The 22,560-nt window shown below is 45.9% G+C and overlaps 1 protein-coding gene across 3 annotated transcripts; it reads right to left on the reverse strand.

Annotated features, from left to right (window-relative positions):
- Positions 1-684: 684 nt before the first annotated feature.
- On the reverse strand, positions 685-22,560 carry DDHD2 (DDHD domain containing 2). Of its 3 annotated transcripts, none has more exons than XM_054019161.1 (19): positions 22,457-22,560; positions 17,501-17,657; positions 17,091-17,303; positions 14,906-15,096; positions 13,627-13,716; positions 12,616-12,736; positions 10,966-11,055; positions 9,706-9,841; positions 8,810-9,018; positions 8,468-8,538; positions 8,070-8,192; positions 7,410-7,505; positions 6,399-6,554; positions 5,403-5,558; positions 4,972-5,074; positions 4,700-4,858; positions 3,936-4,107; positions 3,561-3,679; positions 685-1,684 (listed from the first exon to the last, which is right to left on the reverse strand). In XM_054019161.1, exons 3-18 carry the CDS (start codon positions 17,293-17,295, stop codon positions 3,598-3,600), a joined length of 2,160 nt encoding a protein of 719 aa, XP_053875136.1. In that variant the 5' UTR covers positions 17,296-17,303; positions 17,501-17,657; positions 22,457-22,560; the 3' UTR covers positions 685-1,684; positions 3,561-3,597. The 3 variants fall into 3 exon arrangements, with proteins under 3 accessions (XP_053875136.1, XP_053875135.1, XP_053875137.1); XM_054019160.1 differs by having other exon boundaries at positions 685-2,285; XM_054019162.1 differs by lacking the exons at positions 685-1,684; positions 3,561-3,679; positions 3,936-4,107; ... (6 more) ...; positions 8,468-8,538; positions 8,810-9,018 and having other exon boundaries at positions 9,784-9,873.

The following is a 22,560-nucleotide window of genomic DNA, read 5'->3' on the forward strand; positions in this document are numbered from 1 at the left end:
TAGGCAAGGTTTGTTTCCTCCCTCCTCAATGTACACTAATAACAATCAGAGATGACAGTCAGTAGCAAATGACATTTGTCTTCACAGTTGTTGAAAGGGTGACTGGTAAAGTGTATTCTGTCACAGGGTTTGGTTTGTTCTACTGTTGAGGGTTACAGCTCTCCCAAGTCTACCCATAAAAGAAAGTAGCAGTAATTTCTTTAAGATAAACTTCAAAAGCACCTGTTTTGCTGGCTGGAGGTGAGCAGGCAGTGTTGAGGCTGTTTCATACAAAGCTCAAGGACAGTAACAAAGTGAGCTCTGCCACTTTTAGAATTGGGCATCTCCTTTGTTTCATGTTCTCTTCTCCCAAGCACAGAAGCAAGATGCGAACAAGAGGCTGAATCATGGGCTTTGCTGAAAAACTCTTATCCTTACAGCAATACACTCATTTTATAAGCAGCTCTCCCTGCCTATGAACAAAGGTGCTTCTAATTGGTGCTACTACTTGGTTCTGTTTTCTCCTGTAATGCTTGTCCACTGCAGTGGCCTTTTGTAAAATGCCAAGGGCTCCTCTTGGGAATTTTAACAACAGCTTTACTTTGCCATGAAGTTAGATCCCAAAATAATAGGTTCTCACATTCCACTCCCTCCCCCCCCCCCCCCCCCCAACTCTCCCTCACACAAACACAACCACTGCAACCATAGATTTACTTTTGTATTGACTGGAAAAAGACATTAAATAATTTTAAATGCATTTAAATTTTTTACCCAAAGTGCATAACTTGGAGAGCTGATCATGACTGTGTCCTGTTATAAACAGTTCCTTCTTACATACCTCCAGGAGATGTGATAGGAATCCAGGAGCTTAGCTGTGCAGAACATCACTGCCCACAGTCAGATGTGAATACAGCTTCTCTTAGTTCTTTTGGAGGGGGCAGGGTTGGGGAATACAAAATGCATTTAAATAGTGCAAATAATACACAGAAGAAAAACAAACAAGCTCATTGCACTAGGAAAAGGCCTATTGCACTGTACAGCAGGAGGGGGAACGTGGGAGTGGCCACTTCCAGACCCCCGGCCAGAGACACTATCTCACACCCTCACAGCATTTGCTCTCCCTTGCTCAAAGGAATCCACACGCTAAGGGGTTAGTTTAGTCCGTTGTTTACCCTGTACATCTTTGGTTACAAGGGATTTATCATTTTAGTATCTCTGCCCCATAAGTTACCTTTACAGTGCTTCTAACAGCAATCGTTCAGCAGCTCCTGGTTAATACAGCATAAGACATGGCTGTGTACAAAAGGTTGCTATGGGTTCACCAGCAGGGTCATCCACATTTTGTGAACGTGGATCTAGTGTCACAGCACCTGTTTATTTACATAGTAGAGGTTGGTTGATGGTGCCAGATGCTCCCCTCAGTTGTACCAATGTAGCCACTTTGAACTCAGCAGTGTGGAATGGGTGTGGTGAAGGAGAGCGTTTGGCCCATGAATTGCACTGAAAGTCTCTACCACCACAGCTATTCATCCTTCTAATGAGGTCTTGACTGAATCCAGATTGAATGCTTTGCTAAGGAACCGGACATGGAGTTGGTCTGTCCTCAGCCCCCTGCTGCAGTTATTGCACAGCTTCTCCCACTAGTTAGAGGGCTTAAGCCCCTCTTCCTTGGACAGATCCCACTCCTACTGCAGAGGGGTTTTGCCTGTGAAGGAGAATGGAATTAGAGCTAGAATCCAGGCTGGTTCAGGCTTCATCCCTTCATTGATGTGCCAGCCTCAAGTAGCCCAGGGCTCTGGGTCTGTGTTAGAAATAAACTGCAATTGGCCAGGCAGCCTGAACTCTGACATGAAGCCATACTTGGGTTTATTCCTAAGCCTTGAGTTAGTTCTGTTAATAGTAAATAAGCAGCAACCAGACATCTTCATGATCTGGTGCAAACACCTGTCCTGACTTCAGCTAGTATAAAGCAAGGAGCTTAGGAGACCAATTCCCACCTGCTTCCATAGCAAACACTTTTTGCCCCTAATACAGTGAGACCACGCTGTGGGTGGACACCAAGGGGAATGGTGTTGGAGTGAATGATCCCATGGGTGTGTCAATGGGTACAGGGACAAATCCATAGTGGGTATTTTAGGAGAAGAGTGTGTTGCCTTGATTTTCCCCCCAAAAAATGAGAAAAATCTCCCAGTGCTCCAGGCAGCAGCAGGTACGTGGGAAGCAGCATGCAGGATACAGTAGCAGCAGAGGATAGGAAGGCAGAGGAAACTCCGGGCTTTCCAGGTTAGTAGTCACTTGGTGTGCATCTAGGGAAGCAACAGGAAAGGGCACACAGCTTACAAGGAAACAGGGTTTATGCAGCATTAAAGCCTGAACGCACAAGGGGATTTTCCATGTAAGTGAGTTCACCCCCACGTAAGCCAGTAGCACACCTCAAGCCATTTCCTAATGCAGACGAGTCTCATCACCAAGTGCCATTAGCTGTGCCAGCCTAGTCAGGGTTCTAACACAGGATTTGTGTCTCCAGTAATGTTCATTCAGAACCAAGTTCACTTAAACACCTTCCTGAGTAAATAATGAAGTTCTAGAGGCTGAGGAAAGAGAGCACAATTGGGCAGAGAAAAAGTCCAGATTCATTCTCTTAACACCTTGGGGTCTATTCCTAGGGAAATGATTTTCTCTCTGTATGGCACTGGTGAGACCATTACTGGATATTCTTTCTAGCCATGGTGTCCACACTTTAAAAAAGGATGTTGAAAAATTGGGAGTGTTCAGAGAAGAGCTCTACGAATGATTCAATGACTGGAAAACATCTCAATGTAGTTTAATCAAAGAAAAGGTTAAGAAGTAGACTGTGATCAAGTCACAAGTACCTTCCTGGGGAGGAGACAGTGGATACTAGAGGGCTTTTTAAGCTAGCAGAGTAAGCATAACCAGATCCATTGGCTGGGAGTAAAAGCTGGACAAATTCCAAAAAGAAGGCCCATTTATTTATTTTTTAAAGAGTGAGGGTTCATGGACTGGAACAGCTTCCCAAAGAAGGTGATAGAGCCTCCATCACTTGGAGTCTTTCAATCAAGCTTGTATCTTTTTATAAAGACATCCTCTAGCTTAGCCACAAGTTATGGGTCTTAATGCAGGAATCACTGAATTAAATGCTCTGAGCTGTGATTTGGAGGAGATGGGACCTTCTGGCTTTAAGCTATGAAATTGACACTGACCAGAGACAGTGACATTGAACACATGGGAGAATCCCTGGGCCTCTCAGCTGAATGACTCCATTAAAGCACAAGTTACTCAGCTTTCTCACTGCCCAAGCACAGCGAAGAGCATGAATGCTCAGGAGTTAGATTTTAAAAGTTTCTTCAGTTGTAGTTGCAGCCCTTGGGAACATTCATAACCTGACAGACAGTAGCATTGGACTTGTCTAAAGCACAGTGCTATAAAATGGAATGCTCCTAGGTGAGACAGCTACGTCCTTAACACCCATTCCCAAATGAAGCAAGAAGTTATTTCACAGTAAGCATGTTAACAGCTGTCAGTTTCACCATGAGGTGTCTCAGAAAGACAAGGTAACTTACATCATGTCGCCAGAACAGTGCAGCTGGTCATCTGACTTCATTGTAGAGGCTGATCTAATGTAATGCCCTGTGTTTGGTAGATCTCTTTCAGAATCAAGAGAACAGTATCTTCGGACTCCCTGGAAGAGAAGAGTGTTAGAACTACACCGACACCCACAGGGTAATTAACATTCTTACAGAGAGCACACGGCAACCCCTTCATTGCTGAGGCATGAGCTACTATAGGCAAGAATCATACATAAGCTGTTTGCCTTTTAAGTGACTGGAATCTACTTGCTTTTGCCATGCCAGCTTTAAAAATGAACATTACAAGAGTATGAAGGTGCCAGGGACCAGAATGAGAGTTTGAAGAGAGTAGGCTAAGGAGATGCTCACCAGTAGCAGAGATGGCCTTGTAGTGCAAATAAATATTCATTAAAACTCTCGATAGGCTTCTCTTGCAGCACGTAGTCAATCCGGTGCCCTCCATTTAACATTCCCACATTAATAGAAGAGGCGTCTTCCTTCCCTGTAGCAGCAGGCTCTTCGGGCTTCGCATCTGAATGGACTTAACCAAAATAACATGCTTCAGCAACAGCACAGCCTCAGGACCCTTAGCAGCAAGAGCATGCCAAGCCTGTCCAATGCTAGCAGCAGGAATGGAACTCCCACAACTCCAAGGCCTGCGTTCTACTTTAAGAATGGGGGAAAAGGGGCTTGGGTTTAAGGCAGCTGCTGTGAAAAGTAAACACACAGTGGCACATGCGTGAGTTAGCATAGACTGCACTTGGTCTCCCTCCCTGGTAATATAACGAACGCAGCAGGTTGCAGAATGACATTACAGGGAGGAGATTGTTGGCATTAAGATTCACACACTGGGATTCTGCACCCTAAACACCAGGCCTGCCTCCCCCACCCAGGCAGCAGCAGAAGGGAGTGCAAGCTCCTTAGGTAGAGGTCATCTATCATCAGGCACAGTGGGGTTGGTAGGCAGTGAGAATGGGAAGACCACAGCAATAACGAGAACCCAGGAGTAGGTGTCCAGGTTGTTCTGGGACAATTCATTCGCATCCTCCTTTCCTTCCCACACCAGGAGAACTAGCAGCGCTGAGCTGTGGCTTGGTCCTGAAACCCATTCTTCCCTTGTCATTTTTTTTCACCTGTCTGTTTCTCCAAACTAGTTTCAGCTTCGTTTTCAGTGGCTGCTGCTTCCACGGCCAGCAGTGGGGATCTGGTGAAAGACTGCCAGGCTATCCTCAGTGACCCCAGCAGGTTGTTCTTGAGATCCATACCCATGCGGGTCAGGCCCTCTTTCAGTTCTGAAAAACACAGGTGCCTGAGGTGAGGCATTTGAGCAGTAACATGCATTGCATAAAGCAACAGTGTTACAGACCTGCATCGAGCCATGAGGAAGGCCGGCTCTGTGCTTTACCTAAATGCATTCTCTTCCTGCCCTTGTGATGAGGGAGCAGCATGGGCTCGAACTCCAGGTCTGGAACGATCATGGGCTCAATCCTGTATGCCACCGGGTCAAACTGCACAGAAGGAGAACAGCAGCACTGACTTCAGCTCTACACCCACCTAATCCCTGCCCCGTGTGGGAAATCAGGCACCCCCAACATGAGACCAAAATGGAAGCTACATGATTAAAGCGGAGAGTTCTAATACAGACTCGAGGCGCTCTCGTTTCCTAGCCCCTAAGCATTGTACTGACAGCAAAATCATTGCTAGTTGCTATTCCACAGTAGGAGAGCAAAAGGGCCCAGGCCATGATGTGAGCGCTGCTCAGAGTGCGTAGGTGTAAGAGCCTGCTAGCTACAGCAGATCTAGCTTACGAGCATTATGTCAATTGATCATACATACAGGATGGAAGATATTGAAGAAGCCTTTGCAGGTAGGAAGGCTGTAGGTTGGATCGATCCTTTTCACACCTCGTACAGTGAGAAACATCCCAATGGGAGACCCAAAAGCAAAGAAGATGTCAGGTTTGTAGATTAGCTGAGGGTAATTTGCTGAGACCTAACAGAGTTAAGACACAACAGAAGTGTTTAGACTCCATGCTGATGTCCCTGCCACCGTCAGACAATACCAGAGATGGCCATGTGGGAAGTTCCCCCAGAGGATATTGTTTGTATCAAAGTAGCACCTAGGGGTTCCACCAGAGATTGGAGCCCCACTGTGCTATCCACACCCTGAAGAGTCTGGGCACTGAGAGGGGCAGGGACTTGCCCATGGTCACACAACAGGCCCACGGCAGAGCCAGGCTCTCCTGGTCACTACACTGAAGGCACATATCCTGGCCAACATGTTCTTCCATCCTGCCTGAGCAAAAGGGTTAAAGCGGTCACACGAGACCAGCTCAGGAGTCTCGGCTGCATCTTTAGGGCAAACACAGAGAGGGGTGAATATGGCAGTATTCTAAACCAGGGCCAGGAGAGATCTGCACCGTGGGAGGAGCCTGCTCCGGGCAGAGGGCCAGCATGAGGCCTAGGAGCCACTTAAACAGGACTTCAGAGGCACCTGGTAATGGCACCCTGCATGGGGTGCACCTCAGCCTGGCTCCAGCATTGAGCTACTTACAAGAGTCTCCAACTGAGAGTCTCCAGGCAGCTGAGGCCAATACATTACCTGCAAGGCTGGGGGAGAGAAGGGGACAGTGAGCTGGGACCTGGTGACCACCATGACGGTAGCGCTGCCCTCAGAATTAGAGACTGTCAGAAGCATGGTGAAATGACCCTCAGTTAGCAGCCATCCCCCCCAGAGCTCTGTTGGCATTAAGTAAGTCCCCATTAGTCTGAATGCTGCATATTACACATGCACTGGCTCTACCAGGCCACATCAACAAACGTGAGTTGTTACCTGTCCTAGCCCGACATCCAAATATTGACACTTCCCCCCACCATTAGTGCTGCTGCTCCGGGTGCTCAGATGCGGGGATGACCCTGACTCAGGTTTGGGAGCATCTTCGCTCTCGTCATCATTCCCAGCAGGGACCTGGGCCTGCTGCCGAGCATCCTGTACCAACAAGAATGGGAGAGACTGGGATTCCACACAGCCGCAAACTCATGCGGGTCCATGGCCATGGGGGAGCCAAGGAGACGTTACCTGGGAACAAGCCTGAGCTAGTGCACTGACTGGCTCCCCAGTGCGGACATGCTGAGGTCATTGAGCATTTACTGGGAATGGCTCTGTTCATACAGCACAAGAGGGTGGGAGGCTCTGGTGTTCTGGACATGTCCACTCCGCTGAGCTGCAAAGCTTTGAACAGCTGCCACCCTGGCAGAAACACCCTCCAGAGAGAGACCAGCATGGCTCCAGCTGCAGGAGCTACCACAGACCACTCCATACCTAAACCCCAAGTAATAGCCCCCCTTTCCCAGAGTTCCCACGGCAACAATTCTTAAGAGCCCAGATCTACAGCTTTGGGCTCTCACAGTGACCAAAACCAGCTGTGTAGACCTTTGGGCTTGGGCTGGAGCTCAGGCTCTGAAACCTAGGGAGGAGGGTGCATTTTAGAGCCCAAGCGTCTACACAGCTATTTTTGCACTGTTGTGCAAGCCCCACAAGACTCAGTTTTTAGACCTGGGCTCAGACTGGCGGCCGCAGGTTTCCGCTTGCACCCCAGAGGCCACAATACAACTGATGCTGCAATGGTGTCTAGAAAATGCTAGTGTTCTCTTAGGTATGACCCCAAAATGACCAGAGCAACAGTGCGTGCAGCTGCATCTGCCATGCCTTATGCCAGTGCAACATACGTAAGAATCTGTGCTGGCAACAATGGTTCAGACAGCTGCTTCCCACTGACTCCAAATAAGCCGCTACTTGGGACTGGACCATCCCCCCTAGAAAAAAAAACAAAACAAACCATACCTGTGTTTCGTCTTTGGTTCTTACGTAATGAAGGATCTTTGTTCTTGGTCCCAAGGGAATTCCCATGTCTTTAAGATCCTTCTCCGTACACAGAGCCTGGACAGTAAGTTACAACCCATTACTACTACAGTACAGGAAACTGTGCACTCAAAGGATATTCCATTCTCAGCATTACAGAAGCCAGGGATCCTGGGAGCGAACTGCTCTGATTTCAGTGTGCCCCTCTGGAAGGGAGGGAGCACAGATTGCATGGGAATCACTCTGCTCTGGAGAGAGGCAGCAATCTCTGAACTTAGCCTCAAGTGCAGAAATGCCTCCCACACAAACGCGCGTCTCATTTTCGGTCTCCAGTGTACAGTTCAGCACGCTGCCAGCCTATCCGCCACACACAGGAAACCAGGGCTGTTGCTAGCACGGGCAGAATCAAGAGCCTGCAGAGGTATTAGTCACTCAGCCTTACCATTAAAAAACAGGGTACATTAGGCCACGTGGGCTTTACTCTAACCAGAGGGCACGACATATGCAAGAAATACCTGTGTGAACATGACCCAATACCAGGGTGATGGGCACAGAGAAGAAAAATGTGAACTCTAATAGATCTGCAGGCAAGCAGTGAAACATACAAGAACAGTAGCCACTCTGCTGGGAGAGCTGTTTTACCAGTGCTTGCGTGTCCATTCTCTCCTTCTCAAAGAAGCTGTAGTACTCAGACAGCTCAAGCTTCTTCAGGATTTCTTTCACTCCCCCAATGTCTCCCTGTTCATAGGCACCCATCTGGGATCCCTGCAAGTACAGCCACATGGGTCATACTTACAGAGCTGGTCTCCTTCTTCCTTTATGTTCTGGCTACAGTAGTGGTAGTAGGTGTGGGATTGTTTTGTTCTGTTTTCCTGGCAGGATAGCGTTGAGAATTCAAAGCTATTCTGCTACAGAAGCAGGAGACAACAGCAGTGTTCTGCATTGCAGCAGTTATGGAAATGCTGGAGTGTGGATGTAGCCTACAGATTCCATCCTGAATCAGTGAGATGCTTAACACGCACAAGCCATGGGGAATTTACCTCTTTATTGCCGTCTTCATCCTCAGAGGAATCTTTCTGATTTGTTAGGAGATCAAACAATATCAGCGACCCTAAAAAAATAGCCACATACACAGTCTCTGAGCAGAACGTGAGATCTTATGCTAGAATAAATATACTTACATGCCCATATCCCTCTGTTTGGTAAAGGGGGGAGGGGAGGGCTTCCCTCCTCCTCTCTCACACTCAAGTGTCCCATGGTATGGAAATGGGACTTCAGCACTAAACTGCAGTCCAAGGTTCTGTGCCATGTGCATACAGACATTCTATAGATTCTACAGTATTACACACCAATACTGGGATACCCAAGACTAAACCCTTTACCTAAGCTATGGCCCGCAATGGAAACACCCCCTTTAAAGTCAGGGTTCCTCTGCAGGAAGAGCAGATACAGACGGTTCATTTCTGAAGCAACAGTATCCACTATGGTCTGGCAGTAGGTGGAGCTGTTGTAGAAGAAAACATCCAGTATGGTGTCGTTTATGAAGTGCCGCAGGCGGTTGATGCTCGGCAAGGTAATTCGCTCCAAATCGCTAAACATGAAACAAGGGATTGTTATGAGGGACAGAGATTTCACCCACGGCTCCGGTAGCTATTTCCTAGTAGGTTTCCAGGGTGAAATCCTGGCTCTCGAAGTCCATGGCAGTTATGCCATTGAGGATTTCACCTGAATTCTTAATTCACGTTAACAGAACATAGTAACAGAAAGGACTTCAAAACCACCTTTTCTCAGAAACAGAACAGGGTCCTCTGAGGTGTGGATGCAAAGAGCCAACCTTCCCTGCTCCAGGAGCATTTAAAATCGCTCCCCACTTGTGCAGCTGACATGCTGTTCCCCTGTGCAGTGGGATGCCTCATTGACTCCCAGTGGGCTGGATACTCAAAGCCCCTGCTCTGTGTTCTTACAGCAACTGGAAACACCAGTCTGCACTTCTGGCTTTACATGCCAATAGACTACTTATGGTGCAATTTAAACTAGACATCAATCTGGCTTCATGAGAAAACTGGTGCTACAAACAGTTCCGGGTTCCTTTTTTATGTTCACCTGTGTGTTTCCTGATGTAAAGTAGCAGCAGCAGAGATTGCGCTGAAAGCTCTTCTTTCATCTCTCACCCACTGCAGCAAAGGCAAGGCATTTTACAAAAGAGCAAGGCACTCCTGGATTTCACTCACTCAGTCACCACAGTAGATTTACCTCTAAGGTTCTAGAATTTACTTACACGTCCACCCCCGTAGAATGCAAAGGGCTGTGCCAGTTCACAGGCAAGAACTCTACCCGGCCAATTTGTTGCTGCTCCTGGGCTTTCTTGAAGTGTGTTTGCAGCATGCTCAAGGAAACGTTACGGAAGTCGTTCACTGGAAAGAGAATATGAGCTCTGTATCAAGGCCTAGAAAAAACAAAGAGTTTGCTAGGAAAAGCGTTTACTATGCTGAACAAGCTGAGTTGAAGGGACATTGTCAGCTTACGACAAAACAGCCCACATCATTCTGAAGTTTTTTAACCTACTGTTATTACAAGTAACACCGCAGATCACTAATTGAGGGATCAGACAAAAACACTCTACTTCTCAGCTGAAGCATAAACTGGATGTCACCGTTTGCTCCGTAGCAAGTCTGTTTCCCCTGATTGCTGGAGCTTACACACAGCAACCAAGGAGAGAGAAACTTTTCAAAGAGCTATAAAACCTACTGTAAAAGTCTCACATGTCGGTACGGAAACTTAGGGCTAGGGGCTGGGTTTTAAATTACTTCTCACTCATTTTAGTTCACTGACTGATTTCAAGTTGACAGTAACCTTTTAAAAAGTAGCTCCATTAGATGCATACTGTAAGACAGACTGCAGTATCAAAAGGCTTGACTGCATGAGGAAAAAAAAAAGGGACACTTTGCCAGAATTAAAGACATTTGACCCCACAAATTGTTGAAGTATGCAACAGCTTTGGTTTGATTATAGAAATTTACCTCATCTTAACTTTCCTGTTTATGGTACACACAGCTTATCAACAGAACTCCTCTCCAAGACTCAGGCAGTTACAATGACAATAGAAGTACTCTCTGAAATTGTCACATTTCTAAAGACCCTTGGATGGGACATTAACTTGTGTTAGACTTTACTGGACAAGTTTACCACCTACAATAGACTGAGTAGAGGACAGATTTATTCAGTTACTTGAAGAATCTGTATCTGATTTGGGAAGCTCACTATTCAAAGGATTAGGACACAGTGATCATTCTGATAAAAAAGATTGTCCACATCTGTCCAACTCTATCCAGATAACCAGCTTTCATTGCTCGTATATTCAAACTACGCATCTTCATTGCAGTCAGCAAGTTCTGTCTTACCATTTGCCAAGATTAGTGTCAAATTCTTTCAAGGTGTGATGACAGCACCTCATGTGTTTTCCCATCAGACCTGTGTTTATTTGCGCTCTCTGAGGGGTGATGCATGTGAAACGGGATCATCTCCTGTGCACACCTACCACATTGGACGATGGACCGGAACCGGATATCACATGCTGGCCCAATTCCATGAACTACAAAAACCAAGTGATCTATTTGCAGAGGCTCCCCTAAGAGGAGGAAAGAGAGAACCATTTATTACAGCAGCTAATTGTTTACCTGACGCAACATTCCTTTGAGATCTCAACCTCTGAGGCAGATGTGTGAAACCCTCAAGGGGTCGGGTAAGGGATAATGCTAAGAAAGTTCCAGGTCCGAGAATATTATAAAGTTTGGTCCCTGGTTTGTATGTCAAGAGCAATAGTAGTGCTCAGTAGAGTACTTCATATTTAAAGTACTACCTACTCATCAAATAATTTCCACACACCCTCACCAACATACATGCACATGGCGGGTGGTAAGTGGCATTATCCCCATTTTACAGCTGAGTGAAATGAAGGAAGGTGAAGCGATTTGGGCACATGACCAGGATTAGAACTCCCAATGCTGCACTGGTTCCTCCACACCAGACTGCCTTGTGAAACGTCACTGAGAGGCTATGCAGGTGAGGTGAAGCTTCTGCAGTCAAACCCAAAGACTAGACATTCTCCCCTCCCAGTCACCACAACCATTTCAGTGCGACAGGTTGGGTGTCAAGGATAATGTACTTCCGAGTTATAAAAAAAAAATCACCCTCAGCTTCTTAGAGACATATTCATGTGGCTGTGCAGAGGTAGAGACTTTACACCCAAGTACAATAATGTGTTGTTGTAGCCCTTGCCAATTAGATTAAGAGGCTATCATCAAGGTAGGAAGACATGTTCCCATCACTCAACCGTACTCCATGTTGCCCCACTGATCCACCAATGAGGTATGTCTTTAATTAAAGATTTATGGCTCAGCAGCTTGGAGGAGCAGGCCTTTCTGCAGAGGCCTCTCTGACTAAAGCAGGCATCAGGCAATGTTTGATTTTCATTCTCTTCTCTCCCACCTCCTTTAGTTTACATAAGATCTTTTTAGAAGAGCCTGTAGGTGGATAATGAAGGGTTTTGACAGGCAAAAGCTAGTGCTGACAAGTGGTTAGGTTGGTGGTAAAGTTCATTTGCTATTCAAAAGCATCAAATTTGGCCCACAGTTATGATTTACATTCTGTAAAGTGTACACAAGAGAGAGCATGGATGTCTGTGTGATATAGACATATGTACATACCAAGACGTGGGTTTGGTTATGTTTTTAATAACAATAGTACACCAGCCACGATTTTCAGAAGTGACTAGTGATTTGAAGGGCTCAAGTGACTTGTGATTTGAAGGGCTCAAGTGACTATGCCTGATTTTCAGAGGGCAGGTGCTGAGCACTTCCTCTTCCGCCTTTCCTGTTTGTTCAGGCTGTGAGTGCTTTGGGGCAGGGACTGTCTCTAGGTCTGTGTAGCGCCCAGCACAGTGGGGCCCTGATCTCAGTTGCATGCTGTAGAAACTACTGTAATATTTGAATTTAGCACATAAGGATATTTGTCAGCAAGATGAGATGACCCATCCATAAGCCCATATTTAAGTCTCAAGCAAAAAAAAAAAAAAAGTGTTTTAAATTCTCTGAAGCCATATCACAACAAGCAAGTCAGATAGGGTCTGAGAAAATGAGCTGGGAAACGTTTTCCTCAACTTCGATGGATGTGAAGAACATTAACTTACCGCAGGGGATGTCAGCGGAGATGTTCTCCACTCCTCTCTTAACAGTTCTTGGTCGACCTTGTTCTGTAGGGGTTGCGCCCCAGTCATCAGAGGATGTCACTGGATGGTAGTGCACCATCAGCTTAAAAACCGGAAGAGAAGCGTGTTAGAACTCGTGGTACATGCAACACATTTAAGCATCTCCTATAAAGGGGGATAAGCAACTCATCATACATCTGTCAGGAATTAATGGAGCACACCTATACCATTGCAGGGAGCAAAGAGCAAACCTGTCTAGACACTACACTAGTGAGGACACAGATGGACACTGACACTGGATTAGATGGAGTTCACTGTACTTTTTAAAATGTACTTGTATGTTCTGCTCCTCTGCAGTCTCAGCACTTGAGCTACTTTATACACAGTTCAATGCATAATTCTGCACTGCATTTTCCTTGTTACAATAAACATCATCTGGGAAAGACAGGTGTACCTATTCCACACCCCACCTGTCTTTGGGTGCCAGTATTTCACTGTGCATCAGTTAGAAAACAGAATGGAATGATGTCTTCAGCCACTGAGCCAATTTAACTGTTTGGTTTGCAGCATGATTTTATACCTGAGGAAAGATGGGTCAGTGATTAGGGCACTAGCCTGGGAAGTGAGAAACCCACCTTAAATTCCCTGCTTCACCACAGACTGGCTTGTATGACCATGGGCAAGTCACTCAGATACAATGCTAACGGCGGAACAGAAGTACCTAAGCTAGATTCTGATATAGTTCAAGTGGCACAACCCTCTGGCATGACTGCAGTGATATCAGTATAAAGGTGCCTTACACCACAATACCTTATTCCCATAAATGTAGCTCTATAAGGACCTTTATACAGGTAGAACTGCATCCACACTACAAGAGCGTATCACTAAGTATATTGGTCTCTAAAAACTGAGTGTAGACCAGCACTGAAAGCAGAATTAAAGGGGAAAACACAAGTCTGTCTGTGCTACAAACAGTAAACCATCAGGTTTTACCTTTGGGTTATGCAATATAATGATTTCTCTAGTAGGGGACTCAAGTTTCTTTTTCCACTCGTCCAGAGTTATGGCAATCATGTAAGTTTCCTGGGGAGAAGAGAAATCTCTGCAAGTCAAACAAACATTTCCACAGGAACTCCACCAGTTGGAGGTTTGCCCCCTCCCCTCTTATTGTAGGGTAGCTCTTAAAAATATTGTTGATCAAAGGGAGGTAAATCAGACACGAGTCTGAATCGGTGACAGTCTTATCCCTGGGTTAAATGTTGTGTTACAAAGTGTTGGTTGGGAGCACCTTTTAAGCTACCAGTTTTAATAGAGGCAATATCTTCCACTTTAGACTCTACTAATATCAGATTCAAGTTTTATGGAAAATCATTTTCCATAGGAAGAGTCGCTGGCCATTAATACTAAATGTTCATAGGAAATCATAAATATGCCTGGCACTTCAGTTCACATAGGGGCTCTCTTTCTGTAATCTACTACTATGGACCTGATCCTGAAAGTTCACACACATGAGTAATTTTAGTCACATAGATAATTCCATTGGCTTCAGGGGCACTATTTATTTGCACTAGTGAAGTTACTCTCAAGTGAGAGCATTTGTGGGATCAGGGTCTAGATTAGAGAAACATGGACATTACAGCAGACAAGGACAGCGAAAAATAAGTGTGTCTGCAGCTTGAAAGAATCGACTACTGCCTATGAAAATAAGGTCAGGCACAAGAAGAGCTGCGGGTAGCACTGAAGCAGAGATTGGCTGTGGGAAGCAAGCCACAAGAAGTGGGCTTTAAGGAGGGGCTTTATGAAGAGGGAGACAGAGGAGGGCCCAGGCATGGAAGCAGCATACAAAGAGGTAGGAGGAAAGAGGGAGTGAGTAGCAAGGCAAGGAGATTTGGCAAAATGTAGGTCGCAAGGAGTGAAGCAGAGGCCAGGGCTGGGACTGCAGGCAGCATGCTGAAAATGAGGGCAAGCAGTTTAATTGTCTAGCAAGAGCCAGGAAGGAGGCAGAGCTAGGATGAGAGCCTGGGGAGATTGCATTAGCGGCAGCATGTTGGAGAGAGACAATGGGCGAGGCTGCAGAGAAGAGAGGTGCAGTATTTCCAATGGTGCTAATCAAACATGAAGTGTCACCCAAACGTCTCCCTCGAGTTCACGTTCTTGGACACAACTCAGTGCCAAGACCCCTCATGGAATTCGGGACGTTACACAAGCAGATGCCAGCAGGGCTCAAGAGCAGCCTGGAAGGGCTGAGCGTTATTAGGCGAGATATCAGTACCTCCAACTCTTCGCTGAAGCTCTCCGAGTAGGGAATATACTTGTTGTCCTTGTCTCCCTTGTAAAACCAGGTGCAGCGTCTCACTTCAGATACCTCTTCCTCCCAATACATGGCACAGCGCAGCCTCTTCTTCAAATGCACGTCATACCTGCCCCCTTCCGTTGGAACAACCAGCTGTTCATCGTCTTTCCCTGTGGAATGCAATGACTGCCATGAAGTGTAAACAGATCAGAAGGGGACATTACCAAGAGGTTTTAGACTATGCAAATCATGGGGGTATCAGCCGCTTCTGCATGGAGCATACCTAGAAAATCCATACAATGATCTGTGTAAACAAACACAGTCACCATTTAAAAAGGCCTCCTAGGACAATCATGCCAGAAAGTCAAAGCTTCCACACTGGGGTGGAGACATCAGAAAGGCCCTAGGCTACAAACAATTGCTAGTTTATTATTGTCTGTGTTGCGGTAGCCCCATATGTGCTAGGTGCTGTACAGACACACAACAAAAGAAAGTCCCCTGCCCCAAAGAGCTTATGAGATCAGCAAGCTAGGTGGTTTACATCGATCCCACTATGACTGAGAGCAGCAAGACCTTAAATGTTTATATTCATTTGTATTTTCCTAGCCCCTTTGAGACCAGATGATCCCAAAGCTCTTAAAACTATATACAGACAGTACCAATGAGATGCAGCTCCCTTTGGGAAAGGGAATGGCAGCCAATCAGTGCACAGCATGCCCCACAACAGCAGAGAAAGAGTACTGGACAGGGGCCCCAGGCCACCCCTCTGCTCTTCAAAGAGATGCTGTGGGATCTTTAATTTCCAGGCAAGACATCAGATTTTCAGTCTCATTCATGTACTTGCATACAGTAAGCTCCCTGGAATTTGAGCTCCCTGCACTGGAATGGTCAAGGCCTGAGTCTGAACTCATGGCACCAGGAAATCTTAGCATTTCCAAGTGGAGGCATAGGCCTCTAAGCAATCCCCTCCAGCACAGACTGAGAACTTCCAAGAGATTTCACCGCTTACTCAGAGCAAAAATGTCACCTAAATGCCCTGGCTCTACTATCTATAGGGTCTGATCCTATTAGTTGGATTACAGGTACACTGCGTTAGGCAGCACCTGTTACCTGCATGAGCCGCCAAAACATGGCACCTTGAATCAGGATCACCCCCTTCAGTCTAACCACTGGAAGGGGGTGGGGCTAGAGGACAAAAGACTCACAAAACCTTATTCCCTTCCCCAACCCTTTGCTGCTTCTCTTCTGCAGCTCTGCACTTATGCAGATCTGATTGCAGAAGCAGAGCCTTAGACTGTCTGCTCTTCAGGGCAAGGGGTATCACTTTATATATATGGACAGCACCTAGCACACTGTGGGCACTATTATAATATAAATAAGTGTCTGAGCCATGCTGGACCTGGGAGCTCCATTCACACTCCGATCTGCATTGCTACTCTTTTCATACTAATAAATCCACAGATCAGTAAAATCTGCAGGAAAGTCTCACAGTGGTAGAATTTAGCCAGTGTTGCTTCCTAACCAATTCCTACTTACCGTATACAAATGCTGTCTCATGCAAATAAAAAAAAAAAAAATCTAGAGTACTCAGTGTAAGTGTCAAATTAATGAGGCCTGAACATTAAAGCCTTTTGGATGAAACTTTTTTTTTAAGCAACGTGAATAGGCACCCTTCTAGGGAAGAGGTATTTCCACAGAAATGGGGATAAATTTAAAATTCCAGAGAGGGAAGACACTTTCAAATCCCATAGCAAAAACTGCACAAGATGTTTAGAACACTTCCCTTAGTCGGAGCTTCTAGCCCCAAGACATCATCAGTACAATGCATCTCAAATTCTTAGCCTACTCAGTGCTCTTGCAGATTTCCCCATCTTGCAAAACCCATGATTCACTCTTGTTAATTCACCTCACCTCAGCAGATTTTAAGGTTTGCTCTATTACCCCAAGGGTTATTTAAACTAGAGAATTAGAGATGTCGGAGTTGGAACTGTCCCATGAGGTCATCTAGTCTAGTGCAGGGTAGTTCAAGACCATGTCTGCTACTACTTCATCCATTCTAATCTAGATGTGCGGGGATTCTGCCAGCTTCCTTCTGACCCTATCCCACAACCTAATGTACCTTTACCCCTAAGAAGCTTGTGACAAAAAGGCATTTTCAACTTACTTGAGTTGTGGGCCTCTTCTAACTTCTCCGAGTCTTGTCGACTGAAAGGGATCCACCTCTCTCTAGAATCTATTACTTTGCAGTAAAACCAGTGAGGAACAACTGCCTCATACTTATTTGCAATATCTGCCTCCACTACTTCAAAGGAACTGGATGAATTGGATGATGGAGAAGGTTCTGCCTGTTGCTGTTCTACAGCTGACATTGCACCGTCTAAACGAACAAACAGACGGAGACAGAATAAACACTGAATTTTTATTTTTAAAATGTCTTCAGTTATTTACTAACACCGGAAGGACAAATACACATAAGCGTGGCCCTCCCAAGAACTGCATATTTCTGTGACAATAAGGCAGACTGAATGGCAAACTTCTACAAATGAGAGACCGCCAGCTGCAGAGATAACTTACTTGTTACAAACTTATTATTGTCGTAATCCAAAATGTATCTGTCAGACAGAGATGACAAGCCCCAGAACAGATAAGTCTGATAAAATTTTGGCTCAACCGACTCCACCACGGAAAGTCTGAAAGATGAGGATTCCACAGTGGCTTTGGAATAAAATAGCTGCAGAAACAATAAGAGAACCTGTTAGAAAATAGCAAATGCAATCAAGTGTTTGATGAAAAACAACCAGGCAGCATACCTAGAACAACGCTCAGGAGTCATGCCTAGACAAAGACATTTTACAATGAGCTGGAGTTAATGCTTTAGGATTTGTCACTATGGTTCAGTTGTGCTTCACACATCCCTGATTTCTGATACTTGTGCTGCTTGAGTTTTCTATTTTAGAAAGACAGTGAAAGAAAACTCCACTAAACATTTCGGGATTTGACAGCATGCGAAATCCAAAGGGGAAAACTTGTCTGCTGCTATAGCAAAAGTCTCATATACCTGAAAATCCACCTATCCTTCCCAATTTTATTCTACTTGCACTTCCAAATACACGGAAACACCTATTTTGAATTAACAAAAAGCATGATTACAACAGTGGTAATTGAAGTAGAAAGAAATTAGTCAGGAAACTTATGTAACACTGGAGCACAGGAAACATAAGGATATTGATAGTGATAGGAAAGGGGCCCAGAACAAATGTCTGCCTGTACCCCAGAATTAACTGTTCTTATCTGATTGCTCATTTTCTTTACTTCCAAAGTGTATTTCCTTTAACTTTCTATAACCTCTTCCACTTGAGAATCTCAAAGGCATTTACAAACAGTTGGCTTGTTCTTGCAGCACCCTAGAAGGTAATTAAATGCTAGGCACATTTTAAAGATGTGAAAACAGAGAGACAGAGGTTAAATGAGGTGTTCAAAACTACACAGCAAGTCAGTGACAGAGTTGGAGTTAGGATTCTGGTCTCCTGATGGATGTTCTCACGGACCTTAAGGAAAGAAGGGACCATTCATGATCATCTTCTAGTCTGACCTCCTACACATTGCAGGCCACAGAACCTCACCTACCCACTCCTGCAGTAGGCCCATAAGAACATAAGAAAGGCCGTACCGGGTCAGACCAAAGGTCCATCTAGCCCAGTATCCTGTCTATCAACAGTGGCCAATGCCAGGTGCCCCAGAGGGAGTGACCCTAACAGGCAATGATCAAGTGATCTCTCTCCTGCCCTCCATCTCCATCCTCTGACAGACAGAGGTTAGGGACACCATTCCTTACCCGTCCTGGCTAATAGCCATTAATGGACTTAACCACCATGAATTTATCCAGTTCTCTTTTAAACTCTGTTATAGTCCTAGCCTTCACAACCTTCTCAAGTAAGGAGTTCCACAAGTTGACTGTGCGCTGCGTGAAGAAGAACTTCCTTTTATTTGTTTTAAACCTGCTGCCTATTAATTTCATTTGATGACTCCTAGTTCTTTTATTATGGGAATAAGTAAATAACTTTTCCTTATTCACTTTCTCCACATCACTCATGATTTTATATACCTCTATCATATCCCTCCTTAGTCTCCTCTTTTCCAAGCTGAAGAGTCCTAGCCTCTTTAATCTCTCCTCATATGGGACCTGTTCCAAACCCTTAATCATTTTAGTTGCCCTTTTCTGAACCTTTTCTAGTGCCAGTATATCTTTTTTGAGATGAGGAGACCACATCTGTACGCAGTATTCGAGATGAGGGCATACCATCGATTTATATAAGGGCAATAATATATTCTCAGTCTTATTCTCTATCCCCCTTTTAATGACTCCTAACATCCTGTTTGCTTTTTTGACCGCTTCTGCACACTGCGTGGACATTTTCAGAGAACTATCCACGATGACTCAAAGATCTTTTTCCTGACTTGTTGTAGCTAAATTAGCCCCCATCGTTGTAGCTAAATTAGCCCCAACTATTGTATGTATAGTTGGGGTTATTTTTTCCAATGTGCATTACTTTACATTTATCCACATTAAATTTCATTTGCCATTTTGTTGCCCAATCACTTAGTTTTGTGAGATCTTTTTGAAGTTCTTCACAGTCTGCTTTGGACTTAACTGTCTTGAGCAGTTTAGTATCATCTGCAAACTTTGCCACCTCACTGTTTACCTCTTTCTCCAGATCATTTATGAATAAGTTGAATAGGATTGGTCCTTGGGGAACACCACTAGTTACCCCTCTCCATTCTGAGAATTTACCATTTATTCCTATCCTTTGTTCCCTGTCTTTTAATCAGTTCTCAATCCATGAAAGGACCTTCCCTTTTATCCCATGGCAGCTTAATTTACATAAGAGCCTTTGGTGAGGGACCTTGTCAAAGGCTTTCTGGAAATCTAAGTACACTATGTCCACTGGATCCCCCTTGTCCACATGTTTGTTGACCCCTTCAAAGAATTCGAATAGATTAGTAAGACACGATTTTCCTTTACAGAAGCCATGTTGACTATTGCTCAACAGTTTATGTTTTTCTAGGTGTCGGACAATTTTATTCTTAACTATTGTTTCGACTAATTTGCCCGGTACAGACGTTAGACTTACCGGTCTGTAATTGCCGGGATCACCTCTAGAGCCCTTTTTAAATATTGGCGTTACATTAGCTAACTTCCAGTCATTGGGTACAGAAGCCGATTTAAAGGACAGGTTACAAACCTTAGTTAACAGTTCCTCAACTTCACATTTGAGTTCTTTCAGAACTCTTGGGTGAATGTCATTTGGTCCCGGTGACTTGTTAATGTTAAGTTTATCAATTAATTCCAAAACCTCCTCTCGTGACACTTCAATCTGTGACAGTTCCGCAGATTTGTCACCTACAAAAGCCAGCTCAGGTTTGGGAATCTCCCTAACATCCTCAGCCGTGAAGACTGAAGCAAAGAATCCAATTAGTTTCTCCGCAATGACTTTATCGTCTTTAAGTGCTCCTTTTGTATCTCGATCATCAAGGGGCCCCACTGGTTGTTTAGCAGGCTTCCTGCTTCTGATGTACTTAAAAAACATTTTGTTATTACCTTTGGAGTTTTTGGCTAGCCATTCTTCAAACTCCTCTTTGGCTTTTCTTATTACATTCTTGCACTTAATTTGGCAGCGTTTATGCTCCTTTCTATTTGCCTCACTAGGATTTGACTTCCACTTTTTAAAGGAAGTCTTTTTATCTCTCACTGCTTCTTTTACATGGTTGTTAAGCCACGGTGACTCTTTTTTAGTTCTTTTACTGTGTTTCTTAATTTGGGGTATACATTGAAGTTGGGCCTCTATTATGGTGTCTTTAAAAAGCGCCCATGCAGCTTGCAGGGATTTCACTTTAGTCACTGTACCTTTTAACTTCTGTTTAACTAACCCCCTCATTTTTGCATAGTTCCCCCTTTTGAAATTAAATGTCACAGTGTTGGGCTGTTGAGATGGTCTTCCCACCACAGGGATGTTGAACACTATTGTATTATGGTCACTATTTCTAAGCGGTCCTGCTATAGTTACCTCTTGGACCAGATCCTGCGCTCCACTCAGGACTAAATCTAGAGTTGCCTCTCCCCTTGTGGGTTCCCGTACCAACTGCTCCATGCAGTCATTTAAAGTATCGAGAAATTTTATCTCTGCATTTCATCCTGAAGTGAAATGTTCCCAGTCAATATGGGGATAATTGAAATCCCCCACTATTATTGAGTTCTTAACTTTGATAGCCTCTCTAATTTCCCTTAGCATTTCATCATCACTATCACCGTCCTGGTCACCTCTGCCTGAATTACTGAAGTCCTTGAATTGTGATTTAAAGACTTCAAGTTACAGAGAATCCACCATTTACTCTTGTTCAAACCAGCAAGTGACCTCTGCCCCACACTGCAGAGGAAGGCATAGTCCCTATCCCCCAAATCTCTGCCAATCTGACCCCAGGGGAAAATCCCTCCCTGACCAAAAATATGGTGATCAGTTAGACCCTGAACATGTGGGCAAGATCCATCAGCCAAACTCCCCAGGGCCTAGGGCAACCACCTCACTCACCCCAACCTCTAACATCAGACCACAACAAGTCCCATATAAATCAGTTTCCCAAATTTCAACAACTCCAACGGTGCCCGGCAGAAAAGAGGGCCCATGTGAAAGGTCCCCACTTCCTTCCCACACAGGTGTGGGTATGGGTGGGAGGAGAGTGTAGAGGGAAACACCACACTCATACAAAGCAAATCTGTACAACAATGGAGAACTGGCACCCAGAGCTGGGCAGGGATGGTGTCCCTAGCCTCTGTTTGCCAGAAGCGGGGAATGGGTGACAGGAGATGGATCACTTGATGATAACCTGTCTGTTCATTCCCTCTGGGGCACCTGGCATTGATCACTGTCAGAGGAGAGGATACTAGGCTAGAGGAACCTTGGGTCTGGCCATTCTTATTAAACTCCTCAGGCACCTGGGCAGCTACTGCCCCCTTTTTCTCCATCTCTCTCTGCTGATGCTATCCATTTCCACCAGACATTCCCCTTCCCCCCGGGGCCATGCTCCCCTCCCTCCTCCAGGGCCCTTCCCCCCCATCACTCCTCATTGCCCCCCCGGGGCCCTACTCCCCCGGGCCCCTCACCCTCCCTCCAGGGCTCTTCCCCCCATCATTCCCCATCGCCCTCCCCCCAGTGCCCCGCTCCCCCCCCATCACTCCCCTCTCTCCCCGAGGCCTCGCTACACCCCATCGCCCCCCCCCCCCCCGGGGCCTCGCTACACCCCATCGCCCCCCCCCGGGGCCCTTCCCTCCCATCACCCCCCCAGGCCCCGCTCCCCCCCATGGCCCCTCGCCCCCCCCTCCAGGACTCGTCCCCCATCACTCCCCGGGGCTCCGTTCCCCCTCTCAACTCAGGTCCTTTCCCCTCAATCACCCCCCAGGCCCCTCTGCCTCATCACTCCCCCCCGGACCCCGCTTCCCCTCCCTCTCAACCCAGGGCCCCTCCTCGCACTGACCCCACGGCCGCAGCGTCTCTCCCTCCGGCCGGGCGGCTCCGTCTGGCGGTGCGCGGATGCCCCGACCCGGGCCCACCAGCCCCCGGCGCAGCGGAGGCGGCGTG

This window comes from Malaclemys terrapin, chromosome 2, assembly GCF_027887155.1.
Source record: "Malaclemys terrapin pileata isolate rMalTer1 chromosome 2, rMalTer1.hap1, whole genome shotgun sequence".
Lineage (NCBI taxonomy): Eukaryota > Metazoa > Chordata > Testudines > Emydidae > Malaclemys > Malaclemys terrapin.

Bases quoted from the DNA above. Each gene is read 5' to 3' on its own strand.
- DDHD2 (XM_054019161.1), bottom strand. From the start codon at position 17,295: ATGTCAGCTGTAGAACAGCAACAGGCAGAACCTTCTCCATCATCCAAT. The intron at 8,539-8,809 runs GTAAAGGGTTTA...CTATTTTTTTAG, and splicing joins CATTGCGGGCCATAGCTTAG to GGTCGCTGATATTGTTTGAT. The intron at 8,193-8,467 runs GTAAATTCCCCA...CTGTACTTGCAG, and splicing joins ATGAAGACGGCAATAAAGAG to GGATCCCAGATGGGTGCCTA.